Source organism: Mastacembelus armatus, chromosome 10 (assembly GCF_900324485.2).
Source record: "Mastacembelus armatus chromosome 10, fMasArm1.2, whole genome shotgun sequence".
Taxonomy (NCBI): Eukaryota; Metazoa; Chordata; class Actinopteri; order Synbranchiformes; family Mastacembelidae; genus Mastacembelus; species Mastacembelus armatus.
Genome location: NC_046642.1, coordinates 5,066,310 through 5,081,100, shown reverse-complemented (window position 1 = coordinate 5,081,100; position 14,791 = coordinate 5,066,310). Strand labels below are relative to the sequence as shown.

At 39.8% G+C, this 14,791-nt stretch overlaps 2 protein-coding genes across 2 annotated transcripts in view; one reads left to right on the top strand and one right to left on the bottom strand.

Moving 5' to 3' along the window:
- The window catches only part of tmem144b (transmembrane protein 144b), a 55,822-nt gene that overhangs the window by 35,553 nt on the left and 5,478 nt on the right, over positions 1-14,791 (top strand). The window lies entirely within an intron of this gene.
- gask1b (golgi associated kinase 1B) lies at positions 8,144-13,773 on the bottom strand. Its single transcript, XM_026329640.1, has 4 exons — positions 12,880-13,773; positions 12,030-12,232; positions 10,968-11,194; positions 8,144-9,288 (listed from the first exon to the last, which is right to left on the bottom strand). Exons 1-4 carry the CDS (start codon positions 13,760-13,762, stop codon positions 9,081-9,083), a joined length of 1,521 nt encoding a protein of 506 aa, XP_026185425.1. The 5' UTR covers positions 13,763-13,773; the 3' UTR covers positions 8,144-9,080.

The following is a 14,791-nucleotide window of genomic DNA, read 5'->3' as shown; positions in this document are numbered from 1 at the left end:
AAGGCAGGAGGTCTGTCTACAATTAAAGCCATTAGAACACACCCAATTTACAACAAATTTTCCAGCTGTTTGGTTTGCTACAAATATCAGAACAATATATATAGGACACTTATTAAAATTAAATACAGTATGTATTTTTATTCCAAAGTACTTCATGTTCATCTTTTGTAGATTGCAACACTAATATTTACAAGATATTGAGGATTAAGTTAATACTATACAGTTTACAGTGTATCAGGAGGGCTGTGCACTTTTAACAGTTACATAGTTTTAGCAGCTACACATTCTGATACACCAATATAACATTTCAGAAATACTTTACTAATTGAACTATAACTTTGGAAAGATGGTCTGGAAATTTAAAACCTGATGGAATTACCACTCCTTTTATCATGTTGTCAGTCAAGTCCTGCCGCAGTCTTCTAATACTGAGCACATGGCTCAGTGTCCTTTCTCCTCAGTGCTACCCTCTACATCTGTTAACTCTATTTTACGGGACCCTGATCAACATAAAAAACAACCCCCAAAAAGGGAATTGTTTTGCTTCTAGTCCAGTTTCTCCAAAACACATTCATACATGCAGTCGCATGAAGGTTTGTGGTGTCTCCCACTCTCAAGAGCATGGAGGAGATACTAGGACACTGACTGTTACACCAACAGAGCTGGACAGAGCCGTAGAAAGGCAACAACCCAGCAGGAGGACCGGTATCTGCACCTTTCTGCAAGGAACATGAAGAGGACTGTGGGAGACCTATAAAATGACCTCCAGCTGACTAGTGATGTGCATGTTTCTGACTCATCTGTCAGATATAGCTGAGAATGCTCCTTGAGGGCCTGATGTCCTCAAGTATGACCTGTTCTCATAGTTCAGCACCATGCAGCTCAATTGGCTTTCATAGAACATCAAAATGGCAGATATGCCATTGGCATCCTGTTCTCTTTGCAGGTGAAAGCAGATTCACACTGAGCACATGTGTACTTGAATCTGGAGACACCTTGGTTAAGTTATGCTTCATGTAACATTATTGAGCATGACCAGTTTGGTGGTGGGTCAGTGATGTCTGGGGAGGCATATTCTTGGAGGATCGCACAGACCTCTATGACAGAGCCAACAGTACCCAGACTGTTGTGAGGTACCAGGATGGAATTCGTAGAGTGACTTTCAGACCTTAGGGCCGTGCAGTTGGCCCTGGGTTCATCCTGGTGCAAGACAAGGCCTGGCCTCATGTGACTAAAATGAGTTAATATTTAACTGAAGCAAACCTAAGACGACATTAAAGCATATAAAAATGTTGCAGTTTTTTCATTATCCCTTTGAGGTATGCTTCTGTCAGGCATTGTGTAGGAGCTGATAATAGAACTTCTGAAACAAAAACACAGACAAGATCCTGCCTGTTTGAATTATGATACTAGTCAAGCTGGAGACTACTGAGCATGACCATAAGACTGAACCCATAACACCCCAAGGCTGGTTTCAGTCATTTCCTTTTTGGCCTGCTTTGTGTCTCTGCTCCGCCTGGGCCTGGCTGTTCCTGTTTGGATTCCTGCAGGAATGGGTAACACTCACCATGGAAGGTTTTACTTGGCGTGTTGCCTCAGCCACAGTGGTGCCACATTCTTTCCTGTTACTTCATCATACAGACCAAAGAGGAGAAGGCCCATCTAAAGACACACTTGAAGAGGAAACAATTCTTTTAGCTCGGGAGCCAAACTGAATTTATTCCATCATATTTCAAAAGCATCTGTGTGCTCTGTGAAGTGTTGGCCGTATAGGCTCATTGTGTACTTGGATAAATACAAATGTGCTTTTTTCATTAACATAGTGAACTGCACCTGTTTTGTGTAACCACTTCTTGCCAGGTGTTATTGCATGCACATTTTACATAGTTGTACATACTGTGTATCTTTATTTGCACCATTAAATGTTTACAAGCTAGAAATGAGGTTGCATAAGTGACAGCTAACTCAGTCTGACTCAGTCAAAGACAGTCAGTCAGTCACAGTTTGTCAAGTTGACAGACATTGTTCGCATAATAGTTCCCTGCCTTAGTCAGTGGGTAAAGTGAAGAGTTTGATATCCAATACCTGGTTTAGAATATAAAGTAAATGCCTCCTGTCTCCATATCTTTGTATGAGGCCCAGCCAAGTTCAAAGTACAGCTGCTGGGACAGTTTTGACCATAGATAAGAAAAGTCAGCAATGGGGTAGGTGAGGAATGTTTCTCTTCAGGCTGCTTACACTTCAGCCCATGAGTGCATGTGGTGGTGCCAGTTTAGGCGAGGAGGATATTGTGGAGTAGCTAAGTTTGACAAAGTGTATTATGTTAGAACAGAGTATGTGATGAGAGTTGATTTGTTTCATTTGTTTCCTGGGATGTTTTGCACTAGATATGACTGATTGATGGTTGTTCATTGGGAGATGTACCTGCTGTGTTCCCACTGTTCAAAATTGGACACTACTGAAAACAGGAACACTGAAACAGATGAAATGACACTCTGACATATATAGTGTTTAGCGTGGCAGCATTTGCATTACAGTATCCTAGCTGAGGTTATTTCAGGAGGATTTCAGTGTTGCCACTGGATGAAAACAAAACCCATATTTGCTCATTTTGAATTGGGTGTGTACTGGCATAAACTAACCCTCACTCTAAACATTTGTGACTTGGAAAATAATTATTGAGAAAAGTGGCAGATGAGAAGGGCATTTGACTCTTGCAACCTGTTATTTTTGGTTTGAGATTAAGGCTTTGTCTGCCAGTTCCAGATATTTTAGAAATCTGGGCATCACATGGTTGTGAATAGTGCCAAGTACAGTAGAGCTGAGCTTATAAATGCAATGCATTATAGCTGCAATCACTCTGCATTTGTACATGGTCTTTTAACAACATGGAGGCAGATGAGTCGCTGTGGCGACCCATGAAGGGAGCAGCTGAAAGGAGAAGATTGTGTACCACTAAAAATGTTTGTTTTAATCAATGGATTTATTAAGGAGACATCTCCAGATTCTGAGCTTATTTTACAATTACAGTTACACATTTTGGTTGCACCTTGTTATGTTTCTGTCATAATCAGGGCAGGTTAATTAAAAAAGTTGTAAATAAATAATAAAAATAAAATCATGTGATACACTTGCATTGTTGCATAAATTGTGAATAATCATCCTTCAGAGTCTGCTGTGTGGTCCACATACCACACCTCTCCCACACCACAAGATTGCTAAATATAGAATGTGGCATATCCACACAACTGTCTGATCGCCACATATATCTCTGGGAGCAGATGTTTGAGATGCCAATCCACTGAGATGCTTCACCCCAGTTTTTAGTAAGTGTGCTCACACCTTTCATCTAACATCATAGTTGAAGTGGCGCGTATGATGACAGCTTCGTTTTCTCACCACAGTTAAGGTTTTTCAGTCACTCGCCCTGAAGAGTAGTGAACCACTACTTTTTGCTATTTTCCACAACTCTCATATTAATATCTTTAGCCTGAAAATGTTTTATGGTACCTTTTAAAATGAATTTCACTCAAACATTTGTCTGCAGTGTGTGATGCTAATCCTTTTAACTATGAACCGCTAAAGCAATAATAAGGCAACACCTAATTATTACCCAATCATGAGGCCCTATCTTGCAGAGGGATGTAGAGTTAAGGTCTTATATAATGCATGCTAAGTAAATGTATGCTTAATTAATCACATTTCCACAAACCAATTACACCTAATATTGCACAGGCAATGGGAAAGAGTTCATTTGTTACAGAGACATACTGTTAAGTTGTTGCGTTAACATTACTATGTGAGGCTTTAATGGAGTGCAAAGAGCAACAACATATCAAGTGACAACAGTAAAACAAAGTCAGTTCACGTTAGGCTTTCTCAAGGTGTATGCGTCTGGAGCAACACTGGATAGTTCATGCAGAATAAGGTCAAAATGTTTGTGAGATAAAGTTTATTTTTCCATTTAGTTGATAATATTGCTGCTACAGCTTAACAGAGTAAACTGATTGTATAGTGGTATTAATGTAGTAAATACCTTTGTTCTCTTGGGATCAGCTGTTATCAGCATTATACTGTATGTTATCAGGGAAATTACTCATGTAAACAATTCCATTGTGGCTGCAAAATAAATACAGGGTAAACAAGAGGCTGGAGAGGCTGCAGTGAAACTGACGCTTGGAATGATAACCCCTGACCTCAGATGTCCTGTTCAAATGTCCTTGAGAAACACAACGCAGCTGAACCAAGAGAAATGACCCTGCGGCCTGAGCTGTAGGCCTCTATAGGAATCACAAAGATAACAAAATATAAAGCTTAGGTATGGCTACATGTCACAGTGGAATAATTTATTCAGCAGTTGGCAGGAACCTCTGCATTGTGCTTGTATTCCCCATAGTCCTGTCCTGGGTGTGATCAGAGGTGCACATCATTGGACTAAAGGAAGCTGCACATGCTTTCCTCTTGTTCCGTCACAGATGAGCCTTAAGGTATTTATCTTCACCTCTGAATATGTGTTATGTATATCTGATTTCACGTCACATATGCATTTTCAAGTTGTTTAAAAATCAGAAGTCTCCAAATAAATTCTCTGTCCGCTACTGTTTCAGGGCTTGGGTCAAGTTGCACCTAAAACTCACTGACTTCAATAAATTCTCTATAGAAGATTACTGATAAGTGTCTGTTCACTGCCTTTGTTTAAACTAACTTTCATTTGGTTGTATTGTTACCTGACACAGAGCCTTCTGTTTGTATACACTCTCTGAATTAACAGTGTGCTTGAAAAAATGTATGAACTTGTGGAGAAACAAAACTGAATGAAAAAAATTGAGAGTGAAGTTTTAAGAGGAGAGTGGTGCCATTTCAACTAACAAGACATCTGTAGGAAAAGAAACGACTCAACGACTATTTTCAGACTGGACAGTTAAATACTTCTGATTTTGCATTTTATTTACAAAGAAAGAATGAGATTAAATAATCCTGGGCATGTGCCAGGCCTGTAAAAGATGTTTGTACATGACACTGAAGGCTCATTGTCTGCTCTGATTTTGTAAATCTCCAAGCTGTGAATAGTGTGGCTTTTTAGTGAAAAAGCAAGTTTTTACATGACCTTATCTGACACGTGTTGACATTCTTTCAATTTCTCATCTAAAATCCTTATCAACACAAAGAGAACTTCCTCTGGCAGTGTTAGAGGCAACATGGCATTTTGTTGTGTCTGCTGGGTCTTGTGTTCAAGGAGAGAAAATGACTCATTTGGTGCATTTTTCTTCTTATCCTCCCATGTAATCTACTGCTTTAGAGCTCTGACAGTGGCCACCCAGACGCTGGGTGGTTGAAACACTCCTGGAGATTCTTGGCACTGAAAGGCAGCGTACTGCTCCAAATGTTTCCAAGAGTACATAGTCCAAGACTAACCTGAAGGCTTCAAAGAAATATCAAAACTGATTTGGGTGTAAAAGCAAACATTGACTAAATGACTTGTGTCGGGTTAGTAACCCACACTCATACAAATATTAAAGAATTATTTCTTATGTTTGTATTTATTATTTAATTTTTTGAAATTTTGAAAATACTGACCTCAAAGTGTCCTAATGAGCGGTGACCAAATTCTCTGGGAGTGTCCTGGTCTAGCTGCTTTGTATAGACCGACTGGCTGTGCTACCTACTGCCTGTTATATATTCTCTGGACACTAGACTTAAAATTTTGCTAAATATTACAAGATCCTGCTAATGTATGATGTTTACAGTTCAGTGAAAGAAAAGAATAATAAGTCACTGTATTCTCACCAGTTCTGCTTGTTGGCCCATGAGTTTTGTCAGAGCTCAATGTGAATCAGTGGCAAAGTGTGTAGGAGCACATGGGAAAAATGTCATCATGGTAAACCAGAGCTATTATCAGGGCTGAGTCAAGGCTGGAGGAATAAAGTGCTCCTCTGTTTGCAGTCTGACCAGGGAACAGCCAGCTGGGCACGGCTGATGTGAACTTAACTATCCCAAATTATTTTCATGAACTGCCTCAAAGACAAAATCTTCGCAATTTCGATACTGACTTGGACACAAGAAGAGCAGAAATGTTAAAGGCAAGGCAAGTTTATTTATATCGCACAGTTCATACACAGAGTAATTCAAAGTGCTTTACAGAAATAAAAGACAGGTTAAAAATACATAAGTAAGAATAAAAATAAAAAGGCATGCCACCGCTTTGTCACCATATTTGCCCCTTATGATATGACTATCGAACCACGCTGACCCATATTTGTGGGTCCCCTACTTTCAGTTTGTCCCATCCCTGATGGACTAAAAGTACCTCAACACAGACTATCTGCGGAGACGATCCTGAGTCCCGGACTCTTACGTCTAGGATCGAGTAGACTACAGCTGGAGGTTCCAAACCCCTTATTTAAGTCTACAGCTGTTTAGACCCGTATTCTAAGGATAACACTAAAGCGCCTGGGTTCCTAACCCCTGAGTTAAATGTTGTATGTGTAACTGAAAACGAAGATGAGCTGAAGTAGTTGTAACCATTTCACATTTCCTGCAGCTAAAACGTGCACAGTTTCTGGAAAACTCTTGCAAAAATTGATCTTTTTACCAGCTTATCAAATGCACAAACTATCTCAGTACCAATGAACCAAATCTGCTATTTATATACAGCCTGTCTCAGGATTTACATATGAAGCAATCGGGCATAGAAACTTTAAAGTAATGTCTTATTACTCTTATTTAATTTTCATTTTAGTGTTAAATGTGTTTGTTGCAGCTTAAAATGTGGTTGCTTTATTTTAAAACAATTAATTTACAATTTAAATAAACAATTAATGCAGTCAGGGTAAAGTAAATCGCTCAACTTAAGTGTGGTTCAGAGGTAGCTATGGTAAAGAGCATAGGAAAGATGTTATTGGTGCATTATGTTATACTACAAATGCCAATATCTTCTTTGCTACCAAATACATAACTGAATAGTATTTCCTCATGATTTATAATCCAGACAGTTACATTTCCTTCAAAACATAGTTGCCGCTGCACATTAACTGTATATAACAGTTTGTGAAGGTCGATTTGGTTTTATGAAAGCAGTATAGCTATTTGCTCTGTGCTATGTTGCTAGATGACTGACTGGACCAGACCAGCTTTTTGGCTGATGGTGCTAACATGTCTGTTAGGCCCTTTGGAAAGAACATAGCAGAAACCCAGTGGTGTGAAATTATTCTGGGATCACACATCCCATGCTGTAGTACTTTGCTGCGTAATCATTCAAGGACATTTTCAGACACACTACAACAAGTGACTTAGGTCCAACTCTTGTGCTTAACCATCTTTACAGTCGTTCAAACATCTCAACTGCCTCTTCCAACAAAGTATGGAAGGAATTTCATGGAATACATGGATTTTAATTTGGATTTCAGCTTCAAAAATCAATTGATCATAATTTTGAAATGAATATTGCACAATCTTAAACAGCATTTTTCTACTAATATGAAATACTACTACAACCCTTTGCTTGCTTGAAGGGTGGACTAATACTGTCTATTGATTGGCTCAGTGTATCTGTGACTTTGGAGTGGACCACTTGACCTGCAGAGCTGTACACACTGTTTTTACTGTGGTCTAATTTCACTGAGAGACTAGATGGGGAAACTGTCAAGGAAGGTCAAGACCCTGATGCTTGTGTGTGCCTGTGTGGGTTGTTATGTATGATGTTGTCTATTGTAAACTGTGTATTTGGTCAAAAGTAAACTTCTTTCTGTGTATGATTTTGTGCGAGAATATACATACACACATGGGTGTAAAGAAAGTTAGCTGTGCTGCTGAGCACTTTGGGAACTAGAGTTTTTTTTTTAACACAAACACACACAGATGTGGACCCCACAGACCCACTAATGTGGGTGCAGAAGGGTTAAAACAACAGCCGAGAGAATGCCTGGCACGAGAAAATAACCCTCAAAGCCCTGTCGACTCCAACTCTCAGAGGCCAGAGCATACTATTTACAACAGCTTGAAAAGCAGGCACCATACGCTGGTTCAGATTTCAGAGCCACAGACTATTTCTGACCATGCTTTGACTGAAACTGATGGAAAAATGTCTTTGCAAAATACATTGTTACAGATGAATTCGTCAGTTAAAACAACATTTGTCAAACACTTTCTAAAAGCACAATAAAGCAGATGCAAACAAAATTGCACATGGTCAAATTTCAAGGTAAAATTCAGTTTAGCTAAGTTAAATGAAAAGATAGATCCCATCAATAAATAAATACAGTTGAAACAGTTACCAGTTAACAGAAACCGTCTCCTGTCAAGAGATGCGTCATAATATACAGTGTTTGTGATAATACAATAAGTGATGCTGTATTGGATCTTAAAAGCATAAACTTATACAGGCAAGGCTATAGCCAAAACAAGTGACTCCTGTTTTTTAATCTTAAGGGTTGGGTTAAAAAAGAAAATGTTTAAGACTGTTAAGTTTAAACATTAGACAGCTCATTAAAATAGAAGTGCTTTTTTTCACTGTGTAATGTATGACCCCAATCAAGCTGTGTGGATCTGAGCCATGGCTTGGTAACTACACTAAGAGGCTTTATGAACGTCTTAATTCATTGGAGGGGCCGAGAGGCTAATAACTTATCATGTAGTTCATTCCCATCATACACAAGGCAAATTATATTTGCTCTTAGGCCTCAGAAGGAGCAAAAGGTCTTACTGCAGTATGTTCTTTATGTAATGATGACTCCATAGTGGATAAAGACTCAAAAGAAGTAAACTTAAATAGTTTCCTTAAGTAAAAGTTTGCAAGTTTGTGTAAATGTCAAACTTAGGATAGTAGGCAATTGAAGTCCTTCATTTGCAATCTGATCTTTTGTCAGTTATAATAATATATAACTGCTGACCATTCTTCATTCACATTGCCAGTATTTCACTGTAAAATTATATAATCCTGAAGATTATAAAATGTAGGTGGGTAAAGTTCCAGTGTGTTGTAAAAGTCCATTCTGACCTGACACAGTGAAGTCACAGGGAACAAACTATTATTTTACATAATCTGTGTAAATAATGTGGCCACTTCTCTAGTCTGAACCTCATCACACATTCATTGTGATGACTCTAATGCCATGAGCATTAATGTAGGTGAGGAGGACTTTGGCCCGCCTCTCAATGACATCAATCAGTTTTTCAATGCCCTGTCGGCCGCCCTGGCTCTCCCAGTACGTCTGGTCCAGGAACAGAGACTGGAGGAGTTTTTCTCTCAGCTTTCTGCTCTTCAGCACTGATACTGCCTGCTCCGGAAGCCTAGGAATACAAAAATGTGGGAAAGTAAATTTAGGTTTTGTTTCAGACACATGTCTGGGAGCAGAAATAATCCGACTGGTGTCCTGGAATAGAGGGGGTGTGCTACAGCAAAGTGTAATGTGCCAAAAACAGAAACAGCTGGGTGTAATGCTGGAATCAAACTTGTCTTTGCTGCAGTGTTATCTCTGTAGTAAACCCGCTGGAATAATAAGAAAATGTCCCTCTTTTGTAATCCATGTGTATAACTATGCTGCCAATCAACACAGTTCCTGTAAGGTTCAACAACCTTAAAGTAAATAAAAATAAATAAATAAGCAAACAATATAGCATGATTGTGCTTCTAATTTGCGAATATAATCTGCAAAATATGGAACTCAAAAAGAAGAGTTATTTATTTTTCACTAAGAACAGGTCATGTTTGTGTAGTGTGTGTTAGCATTGTTACTGTCAGTAGCTGCTGTTTGCATCTCCATAACTTCTCTGCAGCAGTTATGAGAGGTGTCCATTCAACTGTATGGTCATTTTGGAGCTTCAGACAGTTGATTGGTTGGTTAGCACAAATGTGACCACAGTAAGTAGCCACGGTGCTGGAAAATATTGGCTGTTCCTTATAGCTTAAATGCACCCATACATTACTGTTAGAATATTCCATTACAAGTAAAATGGGCCCTGTGACATAGCAGATGGCTGTTTCCCCAGTTGGCTGAAAAGTTCCAGCATGCAAGGCTGAAAAAGCAGATGTGAATGTCTGACACTAGTGTGCTGAATCTCTGAAGTCAGTTCAAAAGGTCTGGATTCAGAGATTTGCACAAAGTATTTTGCAAACACAAGCACAATGCAGCTATTACAGAAAAAATGTATTTTTTAAACTTTCAAATCAGTTTCTGAATTTTTTAAATCTTAGTTTAAACTTTAATTTAACCTTGTCTGGTGATACAAAACAAAGACCTGCCCCAACAAAGAAAACATGTGGTTTGGATGAATCTGGGTGGGCAAGTGTGCACCATAATAAAACCATAGGTTCTTTCTGCCTGTCCCCCACATATCTCTGTGGATATGTAATTCCCACCCACACTGCAAACACTGCTTTGATTTTAATCATCTTTTATTGAATAAATCAGTGAGCCATACCACTGAGTTTGGCAAATATCCTCCTCCCAAATATGAATCCCTGTGATCTTCATCAAAACTGCTGCTTAAATTCTGGCATTTGTTTTGCTCTTTTTAAAATCATATGTTGTGTGACACACCCACATACTGTACATACTTAGAGAAAAAAAGAATCTAGGACTAACTCCAAACCTGATTCACAGCTTCACATGACATTCTGATCTAACACTTAATCTCTGCTGATATAGGATTTGTTTGAGCACTTGAAAGCTGTTGACTGTTGAAAAATACCAGACATCGTAATTTTCTGCCTGTTCTTGTGTAATAATTACGGGAGACCCATTATTTCTCTCAAAGTTTTTTTTATACAAACAATGAAAACCAAAGCTGAATATGGGATTAGTGTAGATAATGTAAACAGCAAACTGTGTGAAATTACTTAGGATATGTATTGAAGTACTGTCCCAAGTACGTCCCAATACCAAGAATAAAATGTTTTTAACCTCAAATATATTTACTAATAAAAGGCCTGTCTTGGGTCTGAGGCCTCGTCAGTGATCCAAACTTACTCCTTGATTCCCTCCAGCAGCCTGAAGTCCAGGTTGTCCTCATTGCGGTCAAAGAACCCCTTGTTGTTGCTGAAGACCAGGTGTCTGGGGTCATGATCCCTGTGAATAATATTTGCTAGATGTATTTGGTCCTGGTCACCACATTCAGCATGGTGGCCCAGTTCCACACATACATCCTCCTGTCGGGGCCTGAAGCCACAACAGCCCTGATCCAGACGGTTGTAAATCTGAAAAAGGAATTCAGATTATTTGTTTTTATTTCATGCTGTGAGAGTATGGAGTATGGAGTATAGAGTCAAAGTTGGGACCCTCACTTGTCGTTCATTCCTAATATGCTAAACCATTCAATATGTGGAGTTTTATATGATGCTGCTGCAGAGGCAGGACACCATGGATGCAGCCTTCGAGATATCAGATACTTTAGGTTTCAGACGGTGCTTTGAAAACAGTTCAGAGCCACTAATGGCACCTTTCTGAGAAATCCTGGGTTTGATGAATATGGATTTCTGAGCATCCACCAATCAACCACAATAGGAATTTCTCATTGCTTGATCTATAATGTGTGTGTAATGAACCTGAAATAAACTAACAGGAGAAGAATGATCAAAGCTATGGCACTACAACCTCAACAGCCAGTTTAGGAGTTATAGGAAAGCTATCTTTCACTTTGTATTTTTAAATTCCTCAACAATCTTTGTTCCTTCGTGATGAAGAAATGAATGACAGAGTTCTCATTGGATGTGTCCTCAGTGTCAAAATGTGATCTAGAGAAGCTTCCCACACAGGAAACGAGGCAGCTATCCATCCAAATAATGATACCTCTGAAAATATTTAACCCATTTTTTTTTTAGCTGCGGAATTTCAGACAAAAGGATGTTTGCAAATCTCATCTCTGTTTTTGGAATTTTTGAAGGCTGGGGGGCTCTATGAGCACACAAACAATCGACAAAATCGATAAAAGAAGTTAGTCATGATTTTCACATTCAAAGAAATGTGAAATTTAGTAAATGTCAGTGTTCACATTATCAAAATAAGTTTTATGTTAATCACTGTCTTTATTACCTGTAACAAGAAGTCAAACAGAGCCAGTGTGCTCCACTCGTAGTGATGAATGCTGGAGCAGCCAGAGTCAGGTTTCGGGCTGATGTTTTTATGCCAGCACTTTAGTTTCAGGGAGCTCTGGTACTCCCCCCATGTTAACTTCACAGAGCCCCAGCCTGCAGCAATGGATGCATCCCATGACACTACTGGACAGGGTTGGCCGCCTAAAGAGTGAGGACAGAAAGATTATATGACCAGGTTTCCACATCTGTTCAGTCTCACAAGCTTTGAACAATGTGTAGGTAAAGTTTCTGTGTCTTCCTCTGATCTTAGGCTGATGGTGGTGGTTGTTGAGGGTACAGTCCACTAGTGTGTATCTATCCCACCTTTACCTTTTATGAATGTTTAATTTTATGTGTCCATGTTATTCAGCAGCTCACAAACAAAGTTTAGTCTGTAGGTTACACATAATTACTAAAAGTAATGTATTCTGCTGCTGTACTTGGAGTATAAAATATAATTAGTTTATCTCCCTAACTACCTCAATCTGTGTCTGTTCAATTACAGCAGCATTATTTTGTTTTCAGTCTGTTTCTGCACTGATTACATTTCCCTGATGTTCAGGGAATCTGCAATTTGTGATAAGCACATATAAAGGAGTTCCCCTCGGAGTGAAGAAACCATCAAAGTAGAAAATATCATTTCGTCCCGCCATCACTCTTTTCTCCCCTGGCACCCTCCCTTATCTCTTTTTCATCATTGTCATGCATTTGTTGCTTTCCATGAAACACACATCGATTAGAATAAATCGACTGCGAAAACTTGAATCTACTAAAGGTCAGAAACAAGAGACGTTGTCCTCGTGACCTACCGTGTAAAAACCCGAACTTTCTGCTTACAGCTGGTGAGGTCCTGTTCAGCCCCAGCACCCTGTCCAGATGGAAAGCAAAGATCTCAGTGGTGTCCACTGGATTCTTTATGATTCCACATTGCCCTGTGCATAAATGATCCCGCTCTGTGCTTTTTTGGTTTGCCGGTGAAACTCTTGTCTCACCCTGAAATATCAGAAGTGATGGAGAGTCACCATGAGAAACTTCTCTGATGTGCAAAACTTTCGCATCCGCAAGAAACCGGATGGCTTCCACGTCCTCTGCGCTGAACCACGGCGGCGCCTTTTGGCTGTAAATCCGGATAGAACTAATGTGGGAGTCTGCTTCTCCATTATTGTGAGATTTCTGGATTATATTCAGAGATTTATAGTCGGTATACCTGGTTTCTTTCCAGGACTTATTCGGTGCAAAGTTGTGCTTAATCAGACCAGCGTCCCGTTCCAAGGTGCCAAGTTTGTTGTTTGTTGAATTGGCCGTTTTCGTCCTTTTGACTTTTTTTCTCAGTTTTGGTCTGACTGTGCTCCGAATATTTGCTGGCTTAAGACGTTTGGACTTAAGCGTTATGTATACCACGTTGGACCGGGTCGGTACCGCATAGCTCGCAGCGGTCTGCAGCTCCTCAGCGTCTGGTGGCGCATCATTTGTCTCCAAATGATACAATCCACGTGTGTGTCGGTATCTGTCTCTACGGGTCCTTGTGTCCCGGCGCTGTTGTGAGTGTCCAACTTGTGAAACCACAAAAACCAAATAGACAACACACACAGTCGCAATTATCAGACTCCTCTTGGAAAGAGGGCACCTCCGAAAGCTACTGCTCAGTCTTAGGAAAGGGAAGCATAGCCAGTGATAGCGAGACTCCCCCATTAGACCTTATGTTGTTATCATGACTGAGTGTCTTTCTGTGCCAAGCTCAAAGCGGGAGGAGCGCACAACTTCCGAAACTCATTTTGGAAGGATGGATTTGTGGCCACAGTGTGTCCGGGATCGAAGGGCTGGGAAACCAGAAGTAAATCAACTTGAACTTCCCATGTGTTTCTTTGTTTCAGACACACACTGGATTAATGGTTAATGCACAGCCAGAACACAAGCAGTGTGTTATGAATGTGAAACATGGAGTTAGTAGAGCTGACATCAGACTGCACTGTGCCACTAAAGTTTATTGAACATCCGCACAAAATGCGTGAGAATTAAAAACCAACAACAAAGCGCAGTAAAAAGGTGGCGGGTAGTCTTTGGATAAGGCCTGCCACAGTATAAGCTCTTATACAAGACCACTAGGGATATTATTGCAAGTACAGTTACTGGTTGAGGACATTGTGGACTTCAGGAGTTTATTATGTGATGACATTTATTTAGATAAGTTATACACGTGGGTTTATATTAAAGTACTAAGGATGTTTTGAGTCATTTTACACACACACACACACACGCACACACACACACATCCATGGATTTTAGGCGACATCTGCTGGTCCGTTTCTTGATTTCTTCTTCTTTGGCTGTGTGAAGGCCAATCATATGCTGGAGACAATAGAATAGAATAGAAACGTGAAAAGCAACAGTTAACAGCAGGAAAACAAATATTCCTCCTGTCAGGGATGCAGACTGGGTGACAGAGCCCTTGTACAGGATGTCCTGATCTGAATAACATCAGGGTTAAATATAGGACCATTGTGCTGAGGCCTAAGTGCTGTCATCCTCAACATATCAGGCAATGAGTCTTCAAACCTTAATGACAATATTTATTGAATCATAGTGATGGGCAAATGATACCGAGGCTTCGGAGCTTGTGTCACTCTTCCTGAAGCGGAGCGATTCGAAACACTGTGTCGGAGCTTGTATCAAAACACCAGTGTCACGTGAAGCTTCGAACGTCATCACTGTTTCGCTTCG